General features: G+C 38.3%; 1 protein-coding gene across 20 annotated transcripts in view; it reads left to right on the top strand.

The window, feature by feature from the left end:
- mark3a (MAP/microtubule affinity-regulating kinase 3a) overlaps positions 1 to 16,299 on the top strand; it is a 42,679-nt gene that overhangs the window by 11,502 nt on the left and 14,878 nt on the right. For 13 of the 20 annotated variants that reach the window (XR_008607908.1, XR_008607910.1, XR_008607909.1 and 10 more), the window contains exons 4-10: positions 4,937 to 4,985; positions 6,511 to 6,576; positions 8,543 to 8,613; positions 10,051 to 10,107; positions 11,903 to 12,139; positions 12,840 to 12,980; positions 14,357 to 14,456. Coding sequence is in view for 16 of the 20 variants with exons in the window: in XM_055057303.1 (XP_054913278.1) it covers positions 4,937 to 4,985; positions 6,511 to 6,576; positions 8,543 to 8,613; positions 10,051 to 10,107; positions 11,903 to 12,139; positions 12,840 to 12,980; positions 14,357 to 14,456 (721 nt within the window). In the remaining 4 variants the exon portion in view is untranslated. The remainder of the gene's footprint in view (positions 1 to 4,936; positions 4,986 to 6,510; positions 6,577 to 8,542; positions 8,614 to 10,050; positions 10,108 to 11,902; positions 12,140 to 12,839; positions 12,981 to 14,356; positions 14,457 to 16,299) is intronic. The other 7 variants (XR_008607911.1, XM_055057305.1, XM_055057301.1 and 4 more) reach the window with 1 other exon arrangement.

Here is a 16,299-nt window from a genome sequence, read left to right as displayed (position 1 = left end):
GTTGAAATGAATTTCCCAAGCTAAAGTTAGCATGTTGACCCATTAACGTCTGTGATGCCCCAGTATCTTCTGACGTAAGCTAACATTAGCCAATATTAGCGCGACAGTGAGCCCTCTGAATGTGGAATGTAAATCTGTGCTGCTGTTTTTGACATGGATGAAATTTTTTTCTTTTCTTCTTTTTAGGAAGAAAACAGAAGGTGGAGGTTAAAAATGTTTTTTGTTGACAGATTTTGTTTTTCATAACTGCTTTGCTTAGGTAATATATTTGAACTCAGATCCTTTTCATCCAGTGTGTTAGATTAAAAGGAAATGTAGTAATTTATTTGAGGTTCTCAAAGTAAAAGCTCCCCTATGTAAGGAATAACAAAGAGATAATTAATCTTCAGCGCCTCCCTGTTTCAAACCTGTGTGGGAGGTTGAACCTTTGAGGCTCATTTAAGTCGACATGTTTTTTGGTTTTCTGACATGAAGAGAACTGGGGATTTACTGAGCCCTGCATATGTACTTAGTGCCCCTTCAATGTCTTTCAGGTCTGGCCAACAGTAGCATAACAGCAGTATTGGCGCAAACTGTATGGATTGCGATGTAAAATAAAATTTATACATTGATTCCATTAAAAAAAAAATTAAAAAAGGAAAAATATATCTGAAAAGTGTGGTGTGCAAATGTATGCAGCCTCTTCATCCAGAACCATGCATTTTTCTATTATTGGCAAACTAATGCCTCAGATTATACTGTCAGTGGTGACAGTTTCATAGTGTGGGGTGAATTTTCTTTAGCAAGCCATCCCACATTATGATCCGCTTTGTTAAAAAAATGTTTTTGTTTCAGGAGGGGGAGGGTAGAGTGATGGTCATGTGATATTTGTGCAGTAAAGTGCTAGTGAGCGAGTGAAAGAAAGTAAGAAAATAAATGTATAAAGTAAGAAAATAAATATATAAAGTAAGAAAATATACATATCAGTTATCGGTATTAATATCGGTGCATCTTAACTTTTTTTGTTTTTGTGGAACAATTTAGTGCATGAGTAAACCAATCTGAACTTCCCACACCAGGAGGATTTCTTGTGCTGAAATGTTCTGGCCGGGCGCAGATTACATATTGAAGTGTCCTCATCTGTTAGTTTAAGGATTTGTTCTTTCAGGCTGATTTGTTTGTCCACATGAGAGCTGAAGGATCCCAGTGATGGGCTGAGCTGAACAGAACCTGTTCAGAGTCCTCGCTGAGATAAACAACGTGGCTTTGCTGCAATAAACAGTAAACGCACATCTTCGTCTGGGTTAAAACTCCAGAGGCTGTAATTTGTTGTTTGTGACTCATCTCACAGCCTGCAACCGGATGGAACGGAGGTTTCCAAAAGCACACAAATAAAAATAAAACCCAGGAAGTGATCTAATGTTTAGCCCACTCAGACTTGTTTATACATCCCGGATCTGTTGTAGTGGATACAGGAAACAGGAACATGTAGACTTAGTTCCTCCTTTTGGTCTTGTAGCTTGCGAAAGCCAACAGCGCAGGCCTGTGATTTTTAGCTTGGCGCTGTGTGTTACTTCCCCTGAAGGCGCCCGATATTGATGACAAAATGGATGTAGTCGGAGCACGCCGCACATTGTTGCAGTGGCACGTTTTTGTCCTTGACCTAGTTTATTGTGTGGTTACCTTATTTCATTCCACCGTTCTTTTCCCCAACCATTTTATAGTTTTTTTTTTCTAGTTTAAATTTAATTCAAGCTAGCATCAAAAAGGTTTTTAAAAAGTACTGAATTTGTCTTGCTGAAACCTGCCAATTAGCCCTGTTGTGATAACCAATAAATCAATTAATCGCATGATAAATTGAAACGAGCTCAATGATTTTTCATTTGCATGATTTATGTTTTTTCTCTCATCTCTTTCTATCAAAAACTGGTAAAGTCTTCAGAATGGTGCTTTAGTTTAATCTGGGACAGTTTTGTCTAAAAAGACTGTTTCATTTTGTTTATTTCTGTGATTTAATTTGAATATTTAAGATGTCTTCCGGTTCCAGTTTTAAATGTTCATGAGAATTAGAAGTTTATTAGTCTTTGAAAATATATTATTTGCTTTATTTTGCAATTGCCATTATTATTACTCAAACAACATTATCGTTTATCTCAATTTCTGGGAAAATTTAGCGGAAAAGTAACATTGTTTTATCGTTACAAACCTTCTGCCGATACGCTAAAACAACCAAAGAACAGCTTCCTGATTCCTATTTATTTTGACCTGTAAAATGTGCTTTATCTATTCACCTGCATTAATTCTATTTCAGACCGAATCTGCACAGTATCTGAGGTTGAAGCGATATTGCCAGACACATGAGGCATGAGCTAATTGTTCTCTACTTTCACACGGCTCAGTACCAGCAGAAAGAACCTGCAGGTTTTTACATGCAAAACTCTGGCGCAGTAAAAGATGGGATGACCTGCTGTCGGCTGTTTGAACATGACTGTGCAAAAAAAAAAAAGGAAAAAGCTTCTGCTGCAGTTCAGAGTAACGCAGTCAACTTTGAGTTTGATTCAAACTAGCCTACACAGAACTGATCAAATCTTCTAGTTGTCTTTCTTTGCCCTTTTCTAAGTCTATGTAGGTTGTGTTGAGCAACATTCACAACTGGAGGGTAAATTAGTTTTAACCTTTCAATTTCTAAGCTATAGAACAGCTAATATTTCCTAAATGATCATATGTATCTCAGAGGCGTTGAACATTCTTGAAACGAGAGTCGAGATGATAAACTTGGTGACATTCTGTACTATTTTAATTTTGTACCGAATGGGAGTCGATGTACCGCCATGGAAAGCTGTTGGACTCGTTTTACCAGACTCAGTGTGACTCACTGAGCTGCATCGCCTTGTATCATAAAATGTTTGTCCTGACTACTCACTTTCAGATCACCTTTGATGAAATGATAAGCTTGTTGGTTTGCTGGTCAGAACCCTCCATGCCTGGAAAACTCCCAATCAGCAGCTTCGTGTCTCAGACCGTTTTAAAGCCTCAGGTCTCATTGATCAATCGGTCGAACTGGAGTCCAAACACACTCTAGTGTCTTACTGATATGAATCAGCAGTTTGTCTTCTGGGGGTCGCTGTGAAGTGATTACATCTAGAATCAAAGGTTGCTTTATTTCCCAAAAGAAATATGGATCAGACTTGTGTGCTGTTTTCAAATTCGAAGCCTCGCTGCATTTGAAAATGGCCCCCGCTGTTTATCACCATCTGTTAGCCTTTCAGGCAGAGCGGTGTAGGGTTCTGGGCAGAAAGTGTCCCAGTACGTCTACCAGCCTGAATCTGTCCACACACCTCTGCCTGTTGCTCACACTCTCTGCCTGCTGCGGTGTCTTTATTTATACCGCTGGGCCAGGGCGAGCCGCTTCATGCGTTCAGTTTTTTGTCTTTAAATGACGTTCACACCAAACTCACTAGCACACCGTGTTGACATACGTCCAACAAACAGGGGAGAAAAAATAGCAGGGAAATGCTTAGTTTTGTGAATGCTAATGACAAGAATGCCAATAGCTCCGTGTGCTAGCAGCATATATTTTTCATCTTGGTTGCAAAATGTGTATGTTTTTGTACACTTTAGGCTTAATTACTCTAGAATCTCTGTACTCCAGTTAAGCATTAAGTGATTATTAAATCAGTTGATTATTTCAGGAATCGATTGATCTAGTTGTTGTTCAGCCTTACTAGTGAATATACTAGCTCCACTTTTTAAATAAAATGACTAAAATAAAAACGCTTTGAACCCGTGCTCTCTCCACTGAGGCCTGTTAGTGATGTAATGGTGGTGAATCTGGACAGAAAAAAATATTTATTTTCTGGCCTAGATCTTTTGTCCATAGATTAGTTTGTATGAATTAAAACGGTGTATTCATGTAAGTTTTTCATGAAACAAACTTTGTTTGACGTGTTGCAAGTATTCAGAGTGACTGACACAATTATTGTGGTGAAGCTGATAAATCTTTTTTTAGCTGTACTATTTCATAAAAAACACTCTCTTAACAGTCCAGTGGTGTATTTTTACAGTACAGACTCTGAGTCATGCAATCAAGTGTTTCACTGGACCAGATTATGCAAATAGAATAAATTGCAAATCACTTAAAAAAAGAAAAAAAAAAAAAAAAAAAAACCCACAAATGACAATATTTGAAAACTCCCCAAAAAAAGTTTTCTATAATATTCCACTCTGATAACAATGCACTAGACATCAGATGTTAGACAATCAGACGTTCATCTGTCGCATCATTTTGCTCAGTCGCATAAAGGAAGTGGTGGTTTGTTTTTGTGTTCCAGTTTCATCTGCAGCGTTTGGTTCATCAGCACGCCTGACCACGTCATGAAAGATTGAACCCTTTTTAGCTTTTTATGGGCTGGAAGAGCGTGGCGCAGTGAACAGCTGGTTAATAATACATTCCTCGCTGTGCTGCTCTGAATGTGCAGCCAAATGGTGAAGCGGTTTTGGCTGCAGTTGCTCTCCCAGCTCCTCTGATTGAATATTTGTGAGATTGTTCCTGGTCAGACTGGTTAAAAGTTTGGCAGCTTTTTGAAATTATATCAGCCATATATCTGAGGGAAAACTCATTTGGGTGTAGTTTTTTTGGAGTTTATAGAGAATAAAATGCATTGTGCTTCATAGATCTGTTTACCCTGGCATAATTTTTTATCATAAGATTTTTTGGGGGGGAGGGCAGGAAATCAGTAAAATTTCTATGATGAATAATAAAATTTCTTTATGAATTATCATAATAAACTTCAGTCACTGTAGAAACCATACAATACAATTACATGGATTATCATGATTGGGTTATAAATGGTACAAATGATAGATTTGGTGGTTTTCTGTGTTTCAGCCTCATTTTGGTAGATTTAAATTAAATACTTTTATATTTTTGCTAACTCTGTTTGTCTGTAATTTACAGCTTTTCAGAGAAGTCAGAATAATGAAGATCTTAAATCATCCCAATATTGGTAAGTGGATCTTTCATAACTTCCACACAGAGAGACTGCAACATCACATTGGAAGGATTTAGGATGCGAGATGCTTGTGTCCACTTGGGAAAAGCTAAAAATATCATTTTAAAAGTTAAGATCATTGCTCAAATTATGATCTGCTAACTTTATATGTTTCTAACGCACACATTGCCACACATTCAATTAAACATTTTAAAAGGTATTCCTGGAAAAGCGACGCCACTCTTTTTAAGTTGATCTTTGTTTCAGCCTCGCTTTCTAAAGGCTCAGCTGACCAATCACGGCTGAGAACCAAAACTGCTGCTTTTAGCCGTCTAGTCCTTATCAAAGAAATGAGGTTGATTTATGATGGCAAATAAAAGATGAAGGATTCTGCTAAAATTTTAGTTTAAAAGGCAGTATTATGTAAAATCCACTTTTTTGACCTCTGCATCATGTCATGTTGTTCTTTGACCTCACAGAACAGACTTCCCCCACTCAGCTCCTTCAGACTAGCTAGTAGCACTTAGCAAACAGCTGCTGGACCTGCAGAGCTCATTATAGGAGCTTCTTCTCAGATCAATGCTGGTAAACCGTCAAAAGATTAATAGAAGAGCCAAGTTGTGATGACTTCCTGAATGCAGAGCTCCAGACAGAGCAGAGGTTTTTAAAGGGACATAGACCCAATTTCAAGGCATTAAGTTACAAAGTAAAATTTCTTATTTGATATTTACAGCATTTTTCTAACATCTGAAGTTAATATAGTTACTTGACTGTCCTATAAAATGGCACTTTTACCTGGAAAACACCTAATGCTGCCCCTTTAAGTAATGAGCTTCTATATGTGTATTTTATGGATATGGGACATTAAAGATGTTAAAGAATCATTACAAATGCAGAACATTATTCTTTATAACCTAATAGGAATGTTTTCTTTTTTTGTATTAAACATTTGTTGATTAGATTAGTTTTATATCTTGATTCCAAAATACATCTGTTTTTAGTTCTGTTTTTTTTTTTGTCCTTTCAATATAAACTATTTAACTTGATATTAAGTATATAAATTTTTTCCCTCTGTTTTTGACAAATCACTTAACCTGCTGTATTGTATGGCTTAGTCAGTTTTTAACATTTGACGATGATTCAGTTTTCATTTCCTTGCTGCTCGCTCCATAATTTCCTCTGCAGGAAACGTGATCAGAATCAGAAGAGAGATCCCTCTCTTCACCTCTGTTTACTCTCCCACCTTTTCCACATGTAGCAGGATGAGTCTCAGCTGGTATCGGCAATCGGAAACAAACAAACAAACAAAAAAAAAAGAAAAACACTCCATTTTGTTGTGCAGTACTAAGAGGTTTGATTTGCCTCATCATGCAATGCTTACATTACCGCCTCACCCACACACACACACACACACACAGGTCAATTTTTATTCCACGTGGCTCTTGTTCGTGTCCATGAATTAGTTTCTTCTCTCCCCTCCCGGTTTTTTCAATATAATTGAATTCATGGTTTTCCCTCTGTCTGTCCTTTCTTTCTGCAGTCAAGCTGTTTGAGGTGATTGAGACAGAGAGGACCCTCTACCTTGTCATGGAGTACGCCAGTGGAGGTGAGCTGAAATCATTACATCTCATGTTACATAAAAACCCCTCGTAGCTCCGCTCGGTCCGCCACATTTCACCAAATTTTTCTCAGATGGATGGAGGGATAACATGAATGCCGCAGAGTTTTACAACCAGCGGCAAAGCTAAAATTTTTCTAACGGTGTTGAAGCAAAACGGATGAGAAGTAGGATTGCACTGATTTGTCGGCCAGCCGATAAATTGGTCCCAATTTCCTTAATTTTCTGAGATCTGAGATTTGCTGATGCCTTTAGATGAAACTGATCTTGTCTGTCTCCACAAAAATGTAGAAATCAACTTTTCAGGCAAAAAGAAAATCGGTATTTGCCAAAACCAGCAATAATCCAGAAAACTGCTTAGCTGTTTGTGTTTTTGCTCTCCTCACTAAAAATCAGTTGTAGCTGCTGCTACTTTGCTCCAACATTCTTTAGTTTAAAAGAAAAACTATAGCGTTCACTCAAATGGGGGGGTGGAAAAAATCTGATTTACACAATGTTAAATGAAAAAATAAGGTAACAAAACTTAACATCAAATGTTATGAATTGAGAAACCTGGTTTGGTTGTAAGGGAGGAAGAATATGACAATTTTATATTATGCTGGCATTTATTGCTTATATATTAGGATTAAAAAAATAAGTATTGCTCTGCAGTCAGTCTGTATTTATTAGAGTTATCCTCCTTTTCTGTGTCTGCAGTTGGGATGCTGAAGGTTTTGTATTGTTTAAAGGTGCAGAAAAAGTCTACATTTGCTCAACATTTTCAGGCTTTCTCTATACTTTTTTTAATCAAATGAATTAAATTAGTTTTAGCTTTGCAGGTGTTTTAAAAAGTAAATAAATTAAAAGGTTTTTAATTCTGTGGTCATAAAAACTGATTCAGATATTGGGAGCTTTAATTCCTACCAGATTACATGTGAACTTAAACATCTTCCAGTTTTATGTACTTCTTGTACTGATCCGGCAATATTTCCAAATGAAGTTGAAATAAACTTCATACTCCAGTTGGCTTCACACAATACTCCCATAATCAGCATCATCAGTATTTTTGATGAGCTTATTTGGAAGATTAGATGTATTATCAATATGCAGAGCATAAATTTGAGATGCTGGAAAATTATATTCTGCCATTGCAATAATAACCACACATATAAACAAATCCTGTACGTTTAAATGATACACTAGCATTTTTCCTGCGTTCAGGTTCTTGCACCTTAAATTTCCACCTGAAAATCAAAGTTTTATATTTCTGTTCAGCTCAAACTCCAGTCGCAGTTCTAACGCAGTGCTACACTTTAGTTTTTTTCTTAGATAACTTGCTAACTTTTTGTCCTTGAATGTTTTTCTGTGTCCAGAGCTCAGCTGGCCTGCTTTTTGGGTGTGAGCTCACTCTCTCTATCTCTTTCTCTCATTGGCTCCTGCGTCTGAGCTCACAGATGATTAAGCTTTCACATCCAAACACACACTTGCACACACACACTGTGCCGGCCCCTGCAGGTAATCTCTGGGTGAGGAATGGGGCTTCATTCATGTTTTCAGGATGTACAGAGGAAGGCTTTTTGATGGTTTTGTCTTTTTTTTTGTTGTCTTTTTTCCCCCCCAACTTTACCAGGCTGGAATTAGTCTGAATCAGAACCAGCTGTAGCTGTGCGCCGGTCTAGCGGTGTGTAGACGTGCTGACCGGGGAAGCGTCTGCTCCTGAAACTCTGCAGCAGCAGCTTTGTGCCTCCAGGAGGGGCTCAGTTTGGAGTTAGCGCACGTCAGTGTGCTCAAGAAATGCCCTCAAACCATGCACATGGGGGGCGCATTGCGCCAGCTGCATGAGGATGTTATTTTTATCTGCTGAGCTTTAGAAGTCGTGATTCGCTCGGTTTCAGCACGTCTCTCTCCCACTTGGAGTCCCGACCTTTCCCTGGTCGCCATCAGGCGCTTTCTGACTCCCTGTCTGTATTTGCAGGTGAGGTGTTCGACTACCTGGTTGCACACGGAAGAATGAAGGAAAAGGAGGCCAGGGCTAAATTTAGACAGGTACCTACCTTTCTCCCCCTGCAGTGTTCTGGTTTCACACCTCTGCTCCTGACTCCGCCTCCTTCTGCTGCCTGTCTGAAGACTGAACAGAGAAGTTTAACCAATAACACACAACACTCAGCCAAGGGAAGAAGCTGGCCATGTGCCGAACGACTTAAGCCTGGTGACATCATCAGTCCTTCCATAGTGAAAGGTTTAAGTAACATGGCCACACACTCAATAAGGTGTGGCTGGGTCCGTCACCTTAACATACATATATTTTGCTAGATGATAAATTGTCCCAGAAGTTATTGCAATAACCACTAAGTCATTTTAAGACCTTTTTCAACTAATATAATGATAATAATAATGTACAACCCTCTCATCAAAGATCAAGATACGCTCATTTCTAGCAAACATTTAACACTGCAACTGGAAGACATTTTAAATATCTCAAATAAATAAAAAAAACCAAAAACGAGAAATGAAATGAATTATGAGTCTCTGTAAAGAAATCTATCCTTCAAACAAAGGGCCAGTTGAGAACAAAGCACCAGACTGAGGACTTTTATCATCCAGTTTTTGGTAGAAAAAGACACTATAAAAAAAAAATAAATGTTTGCAATAAATAATTTATCATGCGATGAATTGATTTATTGCTTATCAGAAATGGCTTAGTGGTATCAACCTTCAAGGCCTCTCTGGTCTTCTGGTTCTGATTTGCTCTGCATCACCAGAACCAGCAGCATTCAGCTGCTATGCTCCTCTAGTCTGCTGAAACACAGAGTTCCTTTAAATTAAGGCTTGAAATCTATTTTTACTAGAGCTGCCTTTAATTTATAATAACTGTAGTTTCATAAATTATAGTCTAGTTTTGCTCTCCTGTATTTTGTCACTAAAAAGCAATATCTAACTTTTTTGTTTTTTGTTATATTTTGTTTACTCTCAATCGTGTCAAACACTTTAAACTGTCCTGATGGTGAAGTATGCTTTCCAAATAAAGTTGCCTTTCCTGGTCGTTGTAAAGGAAAGTTTTTATGACCCATCTAAATTACAGCAAACATGTAGGAGGTTCTCTGGTCCGACCAAAATTTAGATTCAAAACACAACTTCATGCAACTTTTCAAAGGATTTACTTGTTAATAAAATTTATACTTGCAGGACTATTTCGTGTTTGCCACATAAAAGTTTGCCTTTGTAATGTGCCATAAAAAGCTGAAGGGGTTTGAATAAGTGTTGAGGGAGGCAACAGGACTCGGCCTTTGTTGGTGAAGAAAAGCCTCTGCCTGTACTTTCTCACCTCTCTTCTGTCTTTAGCGCCACCTTCACAGAGTATTATCTTTCCTGTTGGCACCGACCGCATCGCGCTCTCCACCACATCCTTTATCACAGTTTGACAAGTCAACAGCAGACACTGTGCTGAACTCTTGCTCGTCTCTCCCCCTCCCACCCGTACAGATCGTATCGGCGGTGCAGTACTGCCACCAGAAGCACATTGTTCACAGAGACCTCAAGGTGAGTTCAGCAGCGTCATCACAAACCTGAAAACACACGCAGGAAGTTCTCACACTTCTCAATACACAGTTAAAGTATTGAATAGTGGAAATCTACAGTGGGACTTAGAGATCAAGCTTCACATACTCTGGAAAAAGTATATATGTTTTTCTTTTTTAAATCAGTTTATTCGCTTGAGTTAACAAATGTCATTATTAATTTACATTTTCTTACAACACATTTTCTTGAGTGAAAAGGAAGCTGGAAGAAGAATTATCTTGAATTAATCTGTCACTTTTTTAATAATTACGGAATAAATTTTCAGGGCTATATTCATCCAGTTAACAATATAAGTTGCAAACTGTAAATTATTCTCCTTATTGTCACCTCAAAAGTGTCTGATCTAATCTTTTTTTTTATTTCTAAAGCGTTTTGAATTGATTTTTAGTAGAGCATGTCTTTAACTCATCCTCCAAACTATTCCATAATTTTACTCCATGCACCAAAGTGCACAATGTTTTAAAGTAGTATTATTAATTTTAGTAATAGCAGGGCTTATTGCTACCCCCTCCTGGAAGGCCAATCGTGTCTGACTTGTTTGGTAGAAAAGGTCCCAACTTGGCCTCATCATGCCGTCGTACCAGAAAGCCGTCTGCTGACGACACTCGTCTTGAATTGGACCACTGCGTCCCACTGGAGTGTGTCTGTAAACACACGCCCACGACTCGAACCGTTCTCACGTTGCTCCTGCTCCATCCGCTGCCTTGCAGCTCCCTTTGTGCTTTCCTTGTGTAAATATTCATGTTTCCATGATTTATTTATTTAATTTATTTTTTTTAAGCCGTGGAGCAGAGAACGTCGTTCGGCCAAGAGGAGTTGCTGATGGTTTCCTCTGCGGATCATCAATGATCCATGAAGAGGCTAATGAGACAGGAGCTCAGAGCAGCCTCCTCTGCCTGCTCTACATGTGCAGTCATGTAGCAACATTAGCAGCTCCTCCTAATGGTTCAAAAAAAAAAAAAGGTTCACAAATTAACCCCTACTGGAAAAATTGAAGTTAACTTTAGGTAAACATGGAAAACATAATCTGTTCAGTCAACAGAAGATCAACAAAGATATGTTTAACTCTGGATAAAGGACCAGCGACACCTCAGCCTTGTGTGTCTGTTTAATGCTATGGTTACTGGACAAATAAACATTTTCTCAGAATTCTCATTTGTCTTTTAAACATCATGTCACCAGCATTGGTCACTTTAAAATTCTATTTTTTTGTTTGTTTTTTGTTGTTTTTGTTGTTTTTTTGGGATAACCTGCCATCAGAACTTTGCCACTCATCTGCCGTTTTTTGTGATTCAGCTTTCACAGATTCCCATATATATATATATATATATATATATATATATATATATATATATATATATATATATATATATATATATATATCCTTTATTCTGTTGTAAGTTGAGAATGCAGAGATTAATAATGGTTTGATCAGAGATGTTGCAGAGTTGGTCCTTTTTTTTTTTTTTTTTTTTTTTTAGCTTAATCACAGCCTCAGTGAGAGTTTTACCTCCATAGGCCGATAGAAAACTGGGCGGATGAAGAGATAGTAGCAAACATAATAGAGCTTTTGGTTATTACTAAATGATTTGGATTGTTCAGTCTTGATTCCTTGTTTGGTGGTATGTGATGGGTGCAGTACCACTGATTACAGGAGCAATCCTGTTTCACTTTGTACATGTACAACACACATAATGTGGATCTTAAACAAACGGATGTACATTATGTAATATTTTCCCCTTTCTTTTATTCAAAGGCGGAGAACTTGTTACTAGATGCAGACATGAACATAAAGATTGCCGATTTCGGCTTCAGCAACGAGTTCACTTTAGGCAACAAGCTGGATACGTTCTGCGGCTCTCCGCCGTACGCGGCCCCGGAGCTTTTTCAGGGGAAGAAGTACGATGGGCCGGAGGTAGACGTCTGGAGTCTGGGGGTCATCCTGTACACGCTGGTCAGTGGCTCCCTGCCCTTTGATGGACAGAATCTAAAGGTACGATCAGAGTGTGTGTGAATTCATGCTCCAATTACTGGCTACGTTTTAATGGGTTTCTGACTTGTTCACACAAGTATTTTCTCCAATTGTCTCTTTTATCTGTTGAGTTTGTAATGTTGGAGTATGTGACATATTTAAAATGTTGTGACAGTGTGGAATGAGACACACTTTGTGGCAAAACTTACTGTTTTGCCACAAATGCAAACTAGCCTTAGTATTTGTGGCAGGCTAAGTTGAAGTGTACCAGCTGGTAGTAGAGAACAAGAAGGGAGATAAGCATGAGTGATTGACAGCACTAAGCCCCTCCTCTTGGCCCTGAGTCGTTGTTTCTGACTGAGCACGGCATAATAATTGGTGAAGGCAGAGGAGCTGTTTTTTGTTTTTTTGTTCACAGATTTTCTGTCTCATGCTGTTCTGGCACAACATAATAAAACATCTTAACATACTCTGGAGCTTTAATGAGAACAATAGATTTGGAGATCTCGTTGCAAATATTTCTAAATTTTGATTGCAAGAATCCCTACCGGGACTGATTAGCTGAGTCTTCTGGTGTTATATATATAGCACATCTATTTTTAATATATCCAGTTTGGTCTGGGTGCACAATGAATGTTTTTTTTTTCTAATGTCTTGCATGATGACTAAGATCTGCATTCTTTTCTTTCTTTTTTTAACATTCTCCCTTTATTTTCTGCAGGAGTTGCGTGAACGTGTTCTAAGAGGAAAGTACCGTATTCCTTTCTATATGTCCACGGACTGCGAGAACCTCCTGAAACGCTTCCTGGTCCTGAACCCGACCAAGCGTGGTACTCTCGAGGTGAGGGAGGACACCGAAAATGTAAATATGCTACTTGCTTCTCCCTCCCTGTAGCACGTTGGAGAATGACCTCCTCCTCACTCCCCCCTCTGCCCTGCATCATCATCTCCAACGCCCACAGTGTCCTGCTTTCTGTGTGTATCTGGCCCACACTCCTCCTCCTCCTTTTTGATGTTGTAACTATGAATAATACATTTGAGCTGTTTTTCTCTTGCTGGTTTTTTTGTTGTTTTTACCAAATTTTAGTGCAGTCAGCTCTCTTCCTTCATATCAAACTGATGAAAGAATAGATTTATTCTGTAAACCAAGCACAAATAATTGTTAAATTCCTTAGTTTTATTCACAAACTGTTAGTTCAGATACCAAATACACCTCCATGCGCATTATTGCACACCTTGGGGAAACGTTTTCACAGAAGCGAACTTTGGCCTTCTTTATCTCATTTGAGCATTCAACCAATCAGCGCCATGGGAGATAAATGGCGCTCCTGGATTGGCTGTTTTGCAAACACCATGTAGCATTCCACTGAGGTACATCAGCTACCCAGAATGCATCTTGTTTTTTTCTGAATATTTTAGATGTTGTATGAAAAAAAAGTCACCAAATAGGTGAAATTTGTTTGCAAATAATTGCAAAATATGTAACTTTCATTCTTGATCTGGATAAAATTTGGTTTTTAATCTATTGTTGCACAATATTTGAAAGGCAGCAGAGTTATCCTTCAGCCTGATCATCTGTCAAAATAAACTACAGATAGTTCATATGTCATACCCCATATGGTAGTCATATGGGGTATGACTTTTTCTTGTTGGCTTAGAAAGAAGCTAAAATTATAATTTTGGTTTATTTGTAGCACATCGTCTGTGGGTTTTGAGGGAGTAGCATGCCAAAACTACAACAGCATATTAGTCATTATACATTGAAAAAAAGAGAAAATTTCCACCAAAAATCTGAGATATTGAGATCAATCTCAGAAATGTTTGACATTTGAAAGGAAAAAAAATCTTATAAACAAGCTTATATCTTCACTGATTTGTTAAAAAATAAAATCCAGCCTAACAGAAGCTGTTGGTCTGCTGTTGATGTGACGCTGTTGACCTAAAACTGTGACAGTTACATCAGAGCTGAGGTCATTAATTTGGACAGACCCTCATCAAAACCTCACACAGCCATTGATATGCTGCAAATTAAAAGCAACACTTCATCCAGACGGGATGCAGTTGAGTTCAGTATGGATGTTGACTGATCTAATCTAAATATGATTGGTTCACATGCAACCTGTAATTCCTGCAACACTTTTACAGCTGTTTACCTGTGTGTAATAAACAAAATCAGGCAAAAAAAACAATAAATCTGGTATGAATGAGGCTTAAATTGTCATTTTGCTTTCTTTTTAGCAAATCATGAAGGATCGGTGGATCAATTCGGGATTCGAGGAGGACGAGCTAAAGCCTTATACCGAACCAGAACTGGACATCACGGATCAGAAGAGAATAGGTAACCAAAGACGACGGCTGTCCTCTTTGGCTCGTTTCTGGTCCAGCGTGAAGATGTGTGAATTTTGAATGTGCTAAATGTTGGAACACGTAAGGCTCCGTAATGCCGGAGCAAGGTCATTATGTCGGAGCCGAGGAGCTTAAGAAGGAGGAAACGTAACGATGAATAAATGAACACGAGCCGTGCGGCTGCATGCACAGAGCGGCAGAAGCCTTCCTCATTACACGAGCTGGAAATAGAAGGGGGAGCTGTTGCATAACAGCAGCTAAGGCTGGCTGTCTCTGAACATGTGTCAGTGTGAACTCACCATCACTGAGAAGAAAGCAAAGATTTAAGGAATGTCTGAATTCTGATCACAAATCAAGCTTTTACAGGTAGAAATATTCTCCATTTTAGGTAGGGGTGATAAGCTTAGCAAAATGTCAGCTTTATTCTTTGGTAATGCTAAGATCATATTTGTGATTATACATTTCACAATGACCCTCTATAATAAAAATATATTTAACAATAAGGACTTGACTTGGACCCTGTCTAAGGGCTCCTGGAGTCCGTTGTGGTTCAACTGGGAGGCGTGAGGAACTGTTCAACTCAATGTTTGGGCCGTTGGAGCGCGATGATACAAACAAGTCCCACGCGAGTTGTTTTGGGCACATTTATCCACTGCTGAAAAACGACTGAGACGAGTCAAGGCTGCAGAGTGGGTGTTGGAAAGATGAAATCTGAGGCCATTTCCTCTGGTTAGTGTTGGATCGAAAGCTTCTTTCACTTAACACTCAAATTACCCGTCTTTCCTGTCTCTAAATATTTCTCTCATTTACAAGTGACAGAAATATTTTTTTTGTAGCTCCAATATATTTTCAAAGTGCTACAATTATCTAACAATAATTGTGCAACCGTTCCTCTTGTGAAAGTGTCATTCTCTGCAAACAAAAAATATATATATATATATTTCATGTTTATATCAGTTTCCTATTTAAAAATGTAATCTTTCAAAAAAACCAACCAATTATGATCAGCATTTTTGGTGGAAAAAAATCCTCAGTTTACATGAGGTTTTCTCACTTTTACTTAGGCACAGTTCTTAAACACAGTTCTGAACAAGTTAACTTCACTTTTACACTGTTAAGCAGAATGTGAACTGCATCAAACTTCACCTCAGTTAAAAGATGAAGAAGAGCAAAATACATTGTTACCTCACTGCCAACAAAATGTGAAAAAAAGCAGACATGTCTGCACAGCATATGTTTTGGAAAAAAAAAATCAAAAAAGCATTTTACATAAACCAACAGAAAGTCATTTTATTAAATTAAAGCCACTTTACCTCTGACTAAAGCCTAATAACACTAACGTGCATGGCTTTATCGTTCATTATTAAGTGACTGTGGTAAATGATTACAAAGTGATCTTTTAATAAGGAGCAGTTGACAGTTTGTCAAACGTTAAAGCTGCCAGTAACACCTGCCTCACTGACATGATGCTTTATATTGGAAGCAGGGTGGTCACTGTTGATCCAGTTACCCTGTCTTTCACTTAAAGAACAGGAAAATCTCTATCAGAGGCTGAAATAATTTTTTTGAACTGACCATTCAAAGTTGGAAAGAACACCTGTGTCTGTTCAAATCTACGCCAAACCACAAGAGGCATTTACGTAAATCCCCCGAAGTCTTCGCCCATTTCCGACTTTAGCATAAAGTAAGGCATCTGCTGGCTGACTTATTCTACTCTTTAAAAATTGTGTCCATTCTTTAGTCATGCCAACTTTGTTGAATATTTTTCACAAGCATCTTTTCTTTTGGAAGTCAGCAATTCGCAGTTCTACGGCGGAGCTGAACTGTGAAGCTGA

This window comes from Poeciliopsis prolifica, unplaced genomic scaffold (assembly GCF_027474105.1).
Source record: "Poeciliopsis prolifica strain line A6 unplaced genomic scaffold, Auburn_PproV2 SCAFFOLD047, whole genome shotgun sequence".
In the NCBI taxonomy this organism is placed as follows: Eukaryota; Metazoa; Chordata; class Actinopteri; order Cyprinodontiformes; family Poeciliidae; genus Poeciliopsis; species Poeciliopsis prolifica.
The sequence above is the reverse complement of the archived record's forward strand: the minus strand, read 5'-3'. Positions and strand labels throughout refer to the sequence as shown.